The sequence below is a fragment of the Topomyia yanbarensis genome, chromosome 1 (genome assembly GCF_030247195.1).
Source record: "Topomyia yanbarensis strain Yona2022 chromosome 1, ASM3024719v1, whole genome shotgun sequence".
In the NCBI taxonomy this organism is placed as follows: domain Eukaryota; kingdom Metazoa; phylum Arthropoda; class Insecta; order Diptera; family Culicidae; genus Topomyia; species Topomyia yanbarensis.
This window is the reverse complement of record NC_080670.1, coordinates 190,376,641-190,390,739: the sequence shown is the minus strand read 5'-3', so window position 1 is coordinate 190,390,739 and position 14,099 is coordinate 190,376,641. Positions and strand designations below refer to the sequence as shown.

General features: G+C 41.6%; 1 protein-coding gene across 3 annotated transcripts in view; it reads right to left on the bottom strand.

Annotated features, from left to right (window-relative positions):
* Window positions 1–6,673: 6,673 nt before the first annotated feature.
* The window catches only part of LOC131685073 (uncharacterized), a 41,257-nt gene continuing 33,831 nt past the window's right edge, over window positions 6,674–14,099 (bottom strand). For 2 of the 3 annotated variants that reach the window (XM_058968507.1, XM_058968498.1), the window contains exons 4-5: window positions 9,118–9,362; window positions 6,674–9,055 (exon numbers count right to left, since the gene is read on the bottom strand). In XM_058968507.1, coding sequence (XP_058824490.1) covers window positions 7,435–9,055; window positions 9,118–9,362 — 1,866 coding nt within the window. In that variant the 3' untranslated portion in view covers window positions 6,674–7,434. The remainder of the gene's footprint in view (window positions 9,056–9,117; window positions 9,363–14,099) is intronic. The other variant, XM_058968517.1, reaches the window with a different exon arrangement.

Below are 14,099 nucleotides of genomic sequence, written 5' to 3'. Positions count from 1 at the left end.
GTTTTGGTGAATGTAAAAAGCGTTTTGCATGTTTTTGCTTCGTTGACCGCTCTAAAATCTAGATCCTTGTCGATTCAACAGATTCGACAATTTCAAGATCATCTTGTTGAACTATTCCGTGGCTGATGACAACAATAGACCTTATTCTGCGTTGCGCGTGAATGGAATCCCTAGAAATGGTTGGCTTGTTTCTTTTCGCTCGGGTGCTGTCAGTTCAATCGAAGATGTCATCGAAACAGTAAGCACTCCGCGAGCGTGTTGTACGGTTTTACGAAACGCATGGTCATTGTGGAAAAAAGTTTACGGAAGACCACTTTCGAGACGAAAACGTGCCCGTGAATACGACGGAAGGACGGAACGAGTTTGCGTGACGCCGGCCGGAAATATCACTACCCATACTTTGATTCACCGAACCCTTAAGATGGAGGACATCATCTATTAGAAGAAGACTCGGTCCTCCGAGTACACAGACGATTGTGAAATCGCAGTGCCGGTGGATGACGAAAAACTACCGCGGGACGTCGTTAGTGCTGGACGACGAAAGTTACCATCATGTCTCGAGTACCCACATTCCAGGATAATTTTTTTGGGTAAAAATCAACCAAATTTTGCACACTTTCTCATTGATGTGTATTGTTTACATGCTGTCAAACTCGAAGTCGTGTTTTTCGATTCAACGAAAATGGAGGTTAACCAACGCGAGTCGAGAGAACAAATTCTTGCCAAACACCTGGAATTTCCTAACCTGTCGCACCGGCTGTTGGGAAAAATGTTGAACATTCACCATTCAACCGTCTCCAGAGTGTTGAAGCGGTTGACGTTGGACCACGGCAAAGGAGCTGGAAGAAAACCGGGACCGGAGAACAAAACGACGGAGGGAAAGATGAAGCGGATGATTAAAGAAAATCCCAACGTCTCAAGCCGCGATTTGGCTAAAAAGATCGGCATGTCGCAGAGCTACGTCCAGAATGCAAAGAAGAGAGCTGGACTACATACATACAAGGAACAGAACTTCCCAAAGCGCGATGAGCGGCAACAATCGACGGCTAAAACTCGGGCACGGAAGCTCTACGAGAAGATGCTGACAAAATATGGCTGCTGTGTGATGGACGACGAAACGTATATAAAAGCCGATTTTAAGCAAATTCCGGGGTTAGAGTTTTTCACCGGCAAGAGCAAGTTCTATGTGGACGACAAATTTAAGAAGAAAATGTCGAAGTTCGCCTCCAAATGTCTCATTTGGCAGGCCATCTGCTCTTGCGGACTGAGCCTTTCGTGACAAAGGGCACAGTAAATGGCGAGATATACAAATCTAAGTGCCTCGAGAAGCGCCTTTCGCCGTTCTTGCAGCAGCACGACGAAGCTCCGCTATTTTGGCCAGATTTGGCATAATGCCACTATTCTAAAAGTGTACTGGAGAGGTATGAGGCGAATTCTGTCCATTTTGTTCCAAAGGACATGAATCCGCCTAACTGTCCGGAGCTGCGCCCGGTGGAGCAGTACTGGGCAATGATGAAGCGGGAACTTCGGAAGAGCAAGAAGACAGTCAAAGACGAGAAGGACATGTTAAGAAAATGGAAAAAAACTGAGGAACTGGTACCGGATGACACTGTAAAGACTTTGATAGAGGGCATCAAGCGAAAATGCGTTCAATTTTACACTCAAGGCTCCATCGATTAACTTTTGTTTTGATTTTTGAAGTAAATATATGTATAAAACAACCCTAAAATTTTGGTTTGATTTTAAACATTATAAGAAAATTGGGATGCTATTTTCGGTGTCGCAATAATTTCGTGTTCGCCCTTTAGGCGGACACAAAATACGGAAAACTTGCAGTTTTTATTTCAGGAAAAAAAACTGCCATCCCATGCAAATTTTCAAGCTCTAGTTTAATAGTTTCATTGTTGACGTCGTGAGTAAGAACCACATGTACGTATAGCGAAACTAATTCAAAGATATGATGTGGTTTTGTACTTCTGCGAATATTTTTCGGTATCACACAAACAATATTCTTTATTTTAGTTTCTCTATGCTCAATAACACAAGAAAAGAGTAAAATAATTATCACTATAATCACAATACCTTCTCCATATGCATCCAAAAAGAAAATATTATATGACGTCATGCTCGATTTGTTCCGCTCAGTGTCTCCGCCTAACTATGAATATAGTAACTATACCCGCGATGGGTTTGACAGTCACCGGATGACGGCAGCACTGGAGCTGTCAAACAGGAAAACCACATGTTCAGAAAAAAATTCAGTCTGTTGAGTGCGTATTCAGATCAAATTTGAGTTTTCCCCGAGTTGAGCACTGTAGCTCTTTGGTCGAGGAGCCGTTCTGAGAAAAAAAATGTCTGTGCATAGGAGTCGCACGGGCGAAATCAAAAATTTTCGCCCGGAAACGTGGAGGAAATCGTCTTTTCTCCTCGACACCAATGCACGAATGCATTTATGGAGTAGTTGGAAGTGCAGTGTTAAACAGCGAAACTTTGTGACCGATTCTGAGCACGGAAGTGCCGTGATAAGCTACAGGGCTGTAAGTGTAAACCTTTGCACATAGAAGCGCGCCGGAGCTGTTAACCACGGAGACAGGCACGCTGCAGACGATGGAATCTGCGGTATGTCTGCATCATATCCCTTTATTCTCATTCACTTTGTTTAATCCGGTGCGTTCTGGGTCGCTAGCCTTTATACCTTTACAAGGATCATTACGGAGACGTGCGTCAAGCATCTTGGGTTGAGACGTAGCAACGCTTCACTGGTTGCACCCGGTGTCAACGCAGAAGTCAGCGACGAAACTTTGCCGGTAGTATTACACTCGTGATCTCATCCCGTTTCGCACACTGAACGTATTGGAAAAGTTGACGGCAATCATGCCGTGTCAGCTTTTCAGTGTGTCTAGCATGCCCAAGCTGACCAACTCTGACGAAAAAATCCGTACACCATACAGAGTGTGTGGCTGACCGTGGCGAACTATCGCGCTTCGTTGCAGAATAGTGTACGGATTTTTTCGACAGAGTTGGTCAGCTTAAGCATGCCTTATTTGAAAGTTTTACCACTGGCCGACCCGAAGTTTATTGAACCTGCGTCAACGGAAATCATTCTTGGAGTTGCCATTTTCCTGTCAAGGACCTTAATGAAAATCCTGTGGTACAGTGTTTCGTCTTCGGATGGATGTTCGCAAGAAAAATTTCGAAACAAGAATGTGCTTATAATTATCGTTCGCCATCAATTTGCAGCAAGAGGTTGAAATCGGTAGAAATGCGCTTTTTTGAAAGATCAGGTGTCCCACGAAACTCACCAAGAATGAAAAAAGATTGGTGGAATTAATCAACTCTATTTTCACACGCTCGCACGAAGGTTGCTTGATCGTTCGTTTACTAATGGATGATTCGAAACTTAAGATTGGAAATTCTTTGGTCGCCGCTACCAGGACATTGAAATGCGTTGAAAGAGATTAGATAATTTCAATGACTTCAAGCAACGCTATATATTCATGCAGGAGATTGACATGGTCAGTTATACCAGTTACCAAACTTCGGGTGGAGTTTGAACGCTCGTCTGCATACTATTGGATATCCAAAACATCAACGCTGATATCCAATGGTATTCATAATTGACATCGAAAAGATGCGTAATTTGTGTCGCCATGATGTGGTGCATCATGACGCCACAAATTACTGTTACCTACGAACTGAAGAGCTTTTGATTCCTAGCGATGGCAGCACTGTACAAAGCGGCAGAGACTTTTGAACCGAAATATTCAGAAGCGGTGAAGCGGACCATAAAGCGCATACCTACGTCGATAAGCTAACATCCTAAAATAGCTTATTAGACCGATAAACGGAACTCTCGGTTAAGCTAAATTTACGCTTCGTAAATGGAGCTCGAACTCAAGTACTGGAGTCACTGTTAGATACAATCAACAGCTCGATACCGATGCAATTTCCCGATGAACAGAGCAATTTGTTTTGTAACACACTGGGTTCCATAGAAGAATGTGTTCACGTTCATGCTGTTGTATATCTTAGATCAACGGACACCAAAGGCGAAGTCCGTGTCACTTTGCTAGCAGCGAAAAGGTTGTTCGAACGCGAATAATCTCTAACCACGTCTTAAGCTCAACGTAGCACAAATGTTGACGAAACTCACGAGGATTGTTGCGAAACAACTAGAGAGAGTCGAAAATGAACAGTATGCTCGGACAGATTCTACCATTGTTTTGCAGTGGTTATCGACTTCCCCTGTATCTCACGAAGAAGTTATATAAATTTTATTGATATAATTTCAAGACAGATAGATCATTCAAGGCTGTCTTGAAATAGTTGCCACAAGGTCAAAGTTCGGACGAAATATCCAACGAATTGAAAAATTTATTTGACTATTCCCCTTCACAAGTTATTCTCGTGGAGAGAAAAGCTAACGGTTCTAACGAGCCACAACTATTTTGACCGTAATGAGATTAACAATGTTAGAAGAAACACTTATTATAGACAATATGGGGCAGAACTCAAAATCTGACCCAGTGTCGTCGATGCTAAGACTTTTGGCATGACACCATAATAATTCGCACACAATAGATGCTTATCCGCTGAAAGAAACCACGAAATTTCAATTGGGTTAATTCAGTCTATTCTCAACCACCAAAGGCATCAGTCACAATACCAGTGTGCTCTCTGCTGCTACCGAAGCCAGCGCAAACAGTTGCTTTTTTCTTGTGTGCATTGTCTGAAGAACAAAGGAAACCGTTACTATTATTCTTGTGATATATCAAGATGACTGAGTCTCATCAACAAAACGTGATTCTTCGGGCTAACACGGTGGCCATTGACTTCCGGTCTTACCGCATAAGACCGAGTATTGGTGATGTGGAACATTTGCTGAAGGTGAAAATGCAGCTTCGGTTTTCGGGTGTCAGCTTCGTCCAGCTGGAGCACATCAGGCACGCGGTGCTGATAACGTTCAACAAATTCGCCCAGGCGAAAAGATTCATTTCGCAAAACAACTTAAAAAATGCTGGTTTGTGACACCGCTAAAATCAAGATCCCTTTGTATATGGATAACGAAACGTTTTTGTGGTGAGAATGCGGGTAGACCAACCCATTCCCTCCTATCTTACCCTGCAGTACACAACATATGGGGGTGATACCATTATACAGCGAACTCTATGTACATATCAATGACAAACTAACACGTGCTAGTTCTGTGAACAAACGGCACATTACGGACAACCCTTGCCCAGAAACCGCTAAGAAAAGCTCATCTACAGAAAGAAATACCAATACTCAGTCTCCAATATCATTCCCTGAGCCACAAACAGTTGCCAAATTTGTGGCTGCTGTTCAAGCAATAATAACAACTGCGAAAGCTGCGTCAAGTACCACAAACTCAACAACTGATTCCATCAATGCGGGAGCTACTAGCAATGACGGAGGGTTCACGCTCGTGATCCGGAAGGGAAATAAGTTAGGAACAACACCTGATCGCAAATATCAAGGCTGTAATCCCGATGATGATCCGGACATGTGCGACGACGACAGAGATATGAATGACCCCCATGATACAGTTAACGTGGATACAAATATTTCCCCGATATGAAAACAGATCTCCGCGCGCAATGCCAAGTCGCGCGTACGGGATCGATCTTAGTATTGTTTATTATTTTTATTGTTTACATCATGTAAATATAAAAAAGACCAACGGCTCCGTGAAGCTAATGCCTTGAGCCGTGTCAAATAAACGAATTAATTACTTCTTCAGGTACACTTCAAGAAAATAAGTTTAAACATGTAAATCCGCTTCAAAATAGAATTATCACTTCTCTACTTATACAAGGATCTTCTATCTCCGTCACACCATCCTACAATGGTGTGCCATCTTATGCTTCAGTGACAGGTAACACGGCTAAAAGAATGATGAGTACCGCGCCTCTAATTTCGTTCTCAAACAACGCTTCCTTTGCCCCAACCGATCTAGGTAGCATCGCGAAAAAAAATAAATTTCTTGCAGCAATCAAAGTTTCAATTGATGACTGCAATGCTAAATTCTACCTACACGTTTGAAGCGTTTCAAACTGGATGGGAATTCGCTATCAAAATTGTAATGAATTTAAAGTTATTAAATGCGAATGCTCGTTCACTAAAAACGTGCGAAGACGAATTTTCCAACTTCTTGAGGGTTCATAATGTGCATTATGTGATTGATTTTTTTTAACCTAATATTAAATTGAAGAGTAACTCTAATTTTGTTATTCATCGATTTGATGGAATTGTTGGATGCGGCGGCGGAATCGCAATAGCGGTTAATCGCAGAATCAAGCACCGCGCCTTACCGTCTTTTAACACCGAGGTTATCGAGAGTGTGGGTATCGAAATCGATCGAAATTCTTTATAATCGGTGATTTTAATTTTTTTGACGCTGGGACAAGTAACTGACGATTCCTCAAAAGAATAACTCCACATAGATATTGCAACCTTTGATCTTCCCAAGGCATACAACAGACCACGAATTATCAAGCAGCTTCTGAGGAATAGCCAGGAACCTACACGGTTTTCTACCGAACCGGAGTAACAGTAAGAAACTAAAAATCCGAAATGATGACAGAAGATACCGGGGTCCCCAAGGCTCTGTACTAGCCGACCCTTATTTTTGATAACAATGAATTCATGGAGATACATTTTTCCAAACTTAATATTTATTCCCACAGCACATCGATGAGCGTCAAATTGACAATAATCGCAATATTCAAGTTTTGGTATTTTTGAATCGAACAAAATCGGATAATTTTGATTATTATATGAACAGCTGACATACTGCTTCACGTAATTTTTTTAACATTGAAATTTGAATAAAATTTTAACAAGATGGTTTTTTTCAAGATGGAAGAAAAAATATCATTTGCGGTTAGCAAATATCCATAATACAACTGGCGGTGTCAATTACTTTAGAAAAACAATATTGTCTCACTCATCATTAGAAAACAATATTGCCGGATATCTAAGGAAACACGATTAAATTTCCTAAAATATCACATTTTTGCATCCATTCAAAAAAATTTTAAACTTATTTTGAAATAGTGTTGCAACAATATGCAGTATGAAAAAATAACATAACAAAAAAGTCAATTTTTATATCTTGGATCGTGGCTAGTAATTTGTTCCAATTACTCTTCTGCAAAATGTGTTCAACGCGATATACTGCACAAGTAAACTCTTTCCCCCTTCCAGTACGCACCAAAAAAAAAGCGCAAACAGGGCAGCCAGACTTGCGGAACTTTTCTTCTAGTACGGCATTTCACAGTTCATCTCTACTCTACGCCAGGAACTGACACCTGATCACTGAAAAATAAAACGATGTCAAATTTTTCTTTAGCCTTAATTAAACAGCTTCTCCTTCTCTTACTCCTCATCCATCACACATCCGGACCGATCATTCTAACCTTCCGCCGTCAGCGGATCCCGCGCGTGATGGATCTTGATGTGTTTGTTGTGATTCGTCTTGGTCGAGGACGTCTTACCGCAGATGTTACAGGAGAACGGCCGCTCGCCGGTGTGAATCCGCTTGTGCTCCGTCAGATAGTACTTGCGGTGGAACTTACGCCCACAAATCTCGCACGTGTAGTTTTTGTCCGTTTCGTGTTCCCGCGTGTGCCGGATCCAGTTGTACTTCCGGATAAACTGACACCCGCAGTGGTTGCACGTGTACGGTCGGATGGATTTGTGGGCATTCATGTGAGTTATGTAGTCCGCCTCCCGGACGAACCCGCTTGAACACATATTACACTGGAAGGGTTTCAGCGTCGGATTGGCGTGTGTCCATTTGTGCTGCTTTAGGTTCCAGTTGGTACTGAAAAGCTTGTTACAAATCGTGCATGAGTATGCCATCCGCTCTTCGGTATGCGTCTCCATGTGTCGCTTCATGCTCGTCTTGATGTACGGTTGATTGCAGATCGTACACGTTTCGGTTTCAATTTCTAGCTTCACGTATTTCTCGGTGTGAGATAGTCGAATGTGTCTGGTTAGGCTGTTTTTGTGGATGAACTTTTCCCGGCAGAAGGGACAACTTTTAGGCCTATTTTCGTGAATTTCCTTATGCCACTCCATTTTGGCCTTAGACTGGAATACCTCCCCGCAGTGGCAAACAAAATCTTTTTTCGAAGGTATCTTATTAAGATGATGCCGATTGCGATGCTGAGCCAAATTGGAAAACCGTCGGAAGTGTTGATCGCAGTCGGGACATTTGATGGGCGCTTTTCCCGTGTGGACTCGCATATGTTCAATCAATTTTTGTTTGATCACAAATTTCTTTCCGCACAATCGGCACTGATGGTCTTTTATCCCCAAATGCCGCTTTATGTGAAGAGCGAAATTTGGCCAATGCCTGAAGCTTCTGCCACAGGTATAACACTCGGCAGGGTGAGTCATCAGGTGAGCATTAAACAATTTAAATCTATCGAACTCTTGTTTGCACGTACCACAAACATAGGTTCGTTTCCGGCGAACTTCCCCACTGGCAGGAACGTTGCTGCTACTGGCAAGCATTCCACTTGGTCCTGGTAGTTCACTAGCAGCAATTCCTTCCTCTTGCTTCTGTTCTAGTTCCTGCTTCAAAGAGCTATAGCTCATCAGCATCGGTTGCGGTTCTATCTTGATTTTCTTATTCAATATTGCCGTACTTGATCCTTCGCCAGGTCCGGAAAAGAAACCCAATGCCGACCCGGAAGTGATTGTCGACGACACACCAGACGTACCTGAAGCCGTAATGGGTCCCAACACATTTTCCTTACCGTCTATGTTATGCTCCGATAGCATATGAGCGCGTCGTTGTTTCAAAAGTGCAAACGATTTGGGACACTCGGAACATCGATACGAACGAATCTTGGCTAACTTTCGACTGCACTCATCAGGTAACATACCAGCATTGCTAGTCCCCACGCCATGATAGTTCACTCCACTATTGCCAGCACCATAATCCAGAAGAATTTTCGACTTGTCATCCACTTGATCGTCACCGTTGTCTCCAGCGTGTCGATGTTGATCGTGCTGGGGGAATTGGCTGCGAAAAAAACAAATTTAACATTAGTACATACAAGTTGATACTTGATCATTGATACTTACAAATTAATTCCCTGGGAAGGATGATAAATATGATGATATGGGTGGTGTGATGCATTTCGATCCTGATGCGCTCCGCTGACAGTACTGGTGCCTGCTTGGGCTCCTGTACTATTGTTATTGCTACTGTTGCTGCTGGTATTGTGACTTCCGGAGTGGTTGCGATTGCTCAGATTCCAGCACTCCTGTGCCGTCGAGAGGTCGTACGAACTTGGGTAGATAGGGATGTTTTCGTGGACCGGATACAGCTTCATGGGAGAGAAATTCAAAAGGTTTTAATATTGTACGGATTCGATTATAAATAACTTAAACTGTAGCTTTATTATACGAAGCTGTTTTTTGTAAGATACTTGTTGTACTAATCCAGAATCTAGGTGTATGTTATTGAAATTAAGAGCATTTTCGTTTTTGACATTCCACTACGCCGATGTGGGATGTGTTACATTCATTTAAACTTATGTGCAATCTGGGGTAATCAGTCTATCTCTCGTTTTGCATTACACCAGTTTAGCACCAAGTAAGAAAAGCCTTATAACACACAACAATTCTGGTACCTATGTGAAATGTAGGAAATATCGACAAATGAACAGTCGTAGTAAGCTAGTTGCTATAGATACTCAATCCAGCTTTTTTGCCTTTCTCATATAAAGAAAGGCTATGCAATCACTGTAAAAATCGACTTTTTAACGGAGGCCCGGAGGGCCGAGTGTCATGCACCATTCGATTCAGTTCGTCGAGATCGGCAAATGTCTGTGTGTATGTGTGTGTGTCATTTAAACTCACACAATTTTCTCAGAGATGGCTGAACCGATTTTCGCAAACTTAATTTCATATGAAAGGTATAACGCTCCCATAAGCTGCTATTGAATTTTTAGTTGATCCGACTTCCGGTTCCGGAGTTACGGGTTGAAGAGTGCGGTCACACAGCAAATTCCCATATAAACTGGTACCACCATGATGTTCAAATGATGTAAAACATTTTAAAATTGATGTAACATTACTCTAGTTTGCGGGTCTGGATCACTAATGATCAATCAAAGCAGCTTTGACCACATTGGCCACCTATGACGGTTCATGACGCCCCCGGGGAACCCGCCAAGTTCCTAAGCTAATATCACACCCATTCCCCAACGAATTCTCTACCGATTTTTACAAACTTGATTTCAAATGAAAGATACAGTAATACCATTGATTGCTGCTGAATTTCATTCTGTTCTGACTCTTGCTTCCGGAGTTACAGGGGTGTTAGTAAGGATACACTGGAATTTCCCATATAAATCGGTACAATCGTAATACCTCAGAGGCTAAAAACTATTGAAATGGTCACCAAATTACTTCTAATCGCAGATCTAGATCACTGATTGCCAATCAAACATTCTTTGAATATATTGTCCACTATCGACGATTCCGGAAGTCCGGAATTCCGGGCATATTCCACAAATAAAGTCACATCGGTTCTTCGGTGATGACTGAACCGATTTTCTCAAACCAAGTCTCAAATGGAAGGCAAAATATGCAGCTGAGTATTGCATCAAAGCCCCTCCGCCCCCCCCCCCCCCGCCTTGCCCTTACATCTCCCTCCTTCATCACTACCGTCCCCTTGGACCACCCTCACGCCCGCATTTCCTTCATCCACCCCGTATACCAAAATAAGATGAAGGATTTCTTACGCATCCTCCACTCCCACTCTACTAACCTCCCATTCGCTCCACTTTTAAACCCATTCCACCAACATTTCAAAATATAATCACATGAAGATAACATTGAACTCATGCCGATTAAGCTAATTAAATACTATTCTTTTGCTTTTCTCATATAGAAAGGTTACGCAATTGCTCAAAAAACCGACTTTCTAACCGAGGCCCGGAGGGCCGAGTCTCATATAACATTCGACTCAGTTCGCCGAGATCGCAAAATATCTGTGTGTATGTATGTATGTATGTGTGTATCTGCGGATTTGTTAACAAAATGTCCACATCGATTTTTGGAGATGGCTGAACCGATTTTTACAAACTAAGATTCAAATGAAAGGTATACTATTGAATTTGATTTTCAACCGACATCTTGTCCCGGATTACGAGTTGAAGAGTATGGTTACAAAACAAAATTTGTTGATTTGTCCACATCGGTTTCTCGGAATTTTCTGAACCGATTTTGACAAACTTGATTTTAAATGGAAGGTCCATCACCTGCTGTTGAATTTTGTGTGGATCCGAGTTCTGGTTCCTGAATTACAGGGTGATACGTACGATCACGCAGCAAGTCTCGATTCTAACGAATTCTGCGATGAATGTAAAAAGGTGAAATTTTTACCTTTCTCAATAGAAAGGTATTGCAATTGCTCTGAAAACCGACTTTTTAACGGAGGCCCGGAGGGCCGAGTGACATATACCATTCGATTCAGTTCGTCGAGTTCGGCAAATGTCTGTGTATGTATGTGTGTTAGGGTGGGACAAAAAATAGATTCCAGCTCCGAGCAACTTTTTAGGTACCATTTGGGTCCTAGAACAACTGTGCAAATTCTTAGCTCGATCGGTGAAACTATATTTTTGCGCCCACTGTTTAAAGTTTACATGGGATTTTGTATGGGAAAGTTAACTTTTACAAAATAATTCCTCCAGGAGTCGCCCATTACTTCCTAAAAATAAATCGTTATGTGGCTTGTATAGGAAATTTAACAAAGAAAAAAAGTCTCGAAAACCACGAAACGATCTGATGCTTGTGGAAAAAGTTATTAAGCAAAAATCAATTGATGCTCTGACGATTGAAAAAATATTCATTTTTTCTAGCACCACTGCTGTTGGTTGTCCAATTATACGCAATTTTGTTTTAATCCTCTCTTAACGTATCTAAATCGTTTATCTATACTATTTGGCCACTTCGCAAGGTTTTGAGTTATAAATTGAGGCTTCTTTTGTACATAATAAAAGAAAGTTAAAAATTTTGTATATAATAAAACCGTCAGAAGCAGTGATGCTATGAAAAGTGAAATTTTCATCAATCTTCAGGGCATCAACCGGTTTTTGCTTAATAACTTTTTCCACAAGCATCAGATCGTTTTGCAGTCTTCTAGACTTTGTTTCCTTGACAAATTTCTTAAAAAAATCAGACATCTGTTTATTTTTAGGAGATAACGGGCGACTCTTGGAAGAATTAATTTGCAAAAGACAATTTTCCCATACAAAATCCCATGTAAACTTTAAACCGTGGGCGCAAAAATATAGTTTCACCGATCGAACTAAAAATTTGCAGAGTTGTTCTGGGAGCTAAATGGAACCCAAAAAGTTGCTCGGAGCCAAATTTTATTTTTTTCATATAACCATGTCCCACTCTAATGTGTGTATGTATGTATGTGTGTGTATGTTACCAAAAATGTCACTCATTTTTCTCAGAGATGGCTGAACCGATTTTGACAAACTTAGTCTCAAATGAAAGGTGCAACGTTCCCATAGGCTGCTATTGAATTTCTAAGGTATCCGACTTCCGGTTCCGGAATTACAGGGTGATGAGTACGAACACGCAGAAAATGTCGATTTTAATAAATTCTGCAATGAATGCATAAAGGTGAAATTTTTTCCAAAATATGACCACAACTGCTTCGATTTGTAGTATTAGGTCACTAACATCCATTCAAAGTCTATTTGGCCACATTGGCCACCATCATCGGTTCCGGAAGCCCCGGCGGAAGTATCTAAATTCAGAATAACAGTCACATCGGTTTCTCGGAGATGCCTAGACCGATTCGACTAAACTTGGCCTCAAATGAAAAGTATTGCGTCCCCGTAAATGGCTTTTTAATTTCATCCCGATCCGACTTCCGGTTCCGGAGTTATGGGTTGTGGCGTGTGATCACATAGCAAATTGTGATTCAAACCGATACTCCGATGAAAGCAAAAAAGGTAAAAATTTCGCTAAAATGTCTCTCAAACAACTTAAATTTGCTGTTCTAGGTCACCGACGGCCAACCAAACTTTCGTTCACTACATTGACCACCATAGACGGTTCCGGAAGTGCCCGGGAAAAGCGGCCATTCTCCAAAATTTACGAACTCACATCAGTTTCCCGGAAATGGATGGGCCGATTTTCACAAACTTAGTCCCAAATGATAGCTATAATATTCCCACAGATGTTTATAAAATTTCGTACGGATTTTTTGTAAAAATTTTAACTTTTTGGGACTGCCGATTTCGCACCTTTTTCAGTTCAATATTACCTTGGCTGTTTTTTCTTCTTCAAAATTTTAGAACTCGAATAATGATTTATTTTCCTGTATATAGTTGTCATGTGATGTACAATAATAAAATGTAATATATGCATTTAAAAGCTTTTAATGAATATAAACAACGCACACATTCTCGTGATTCATGATTGAGAAAGGCACAATTGCACCGCTAGGTGGATTAAAATAGGTTTTTTTGCTAGTGAAATAGTCACGTTCCTGAACAATAGTGTTTCAGTGTTTTAATAGGTTATGGACCAGCCGAGCAGCTGATATTTTCTCAAAAACCTGTTTTAATTTACCATTACCATTTGAAGATTTTAGCCCGCAAGGTTTCCAAAATATATTGCGGGCGTCCCAATTGTATATGTCATGCCAATTCAAAGTTATTTGCTGAGTAAATGTTTGCCACGTTTGCTTGTCGCGCTTACCTTCATTGAAAGGTAAGATACTGCTCAAGTTGAAGAAAGACCCCGTAATCAAGAGCTCGACCTATCGAGAGTACGCGACAGAGGCGGTGGGAGGAGAAGCAAACGTGAGAGCTTTAGCTTAGGAAGTGGTGGCCGAGTGCAGGAATCTGGTAATGTGATCTAGCAAAAGAGCAGATGTCAATCAGATCAGCCATCAAGCGGAAAGCTGCAAGGGTCCAGACAGATTCGTGCTAGGAATGGGTCGAAAGGAGCACATTACCATGGACTGCATGCATGAGCCGAGGTGCCATCTGCTCTGTAACGTATACGTACGAAACGGTTATATGACGGGAGGC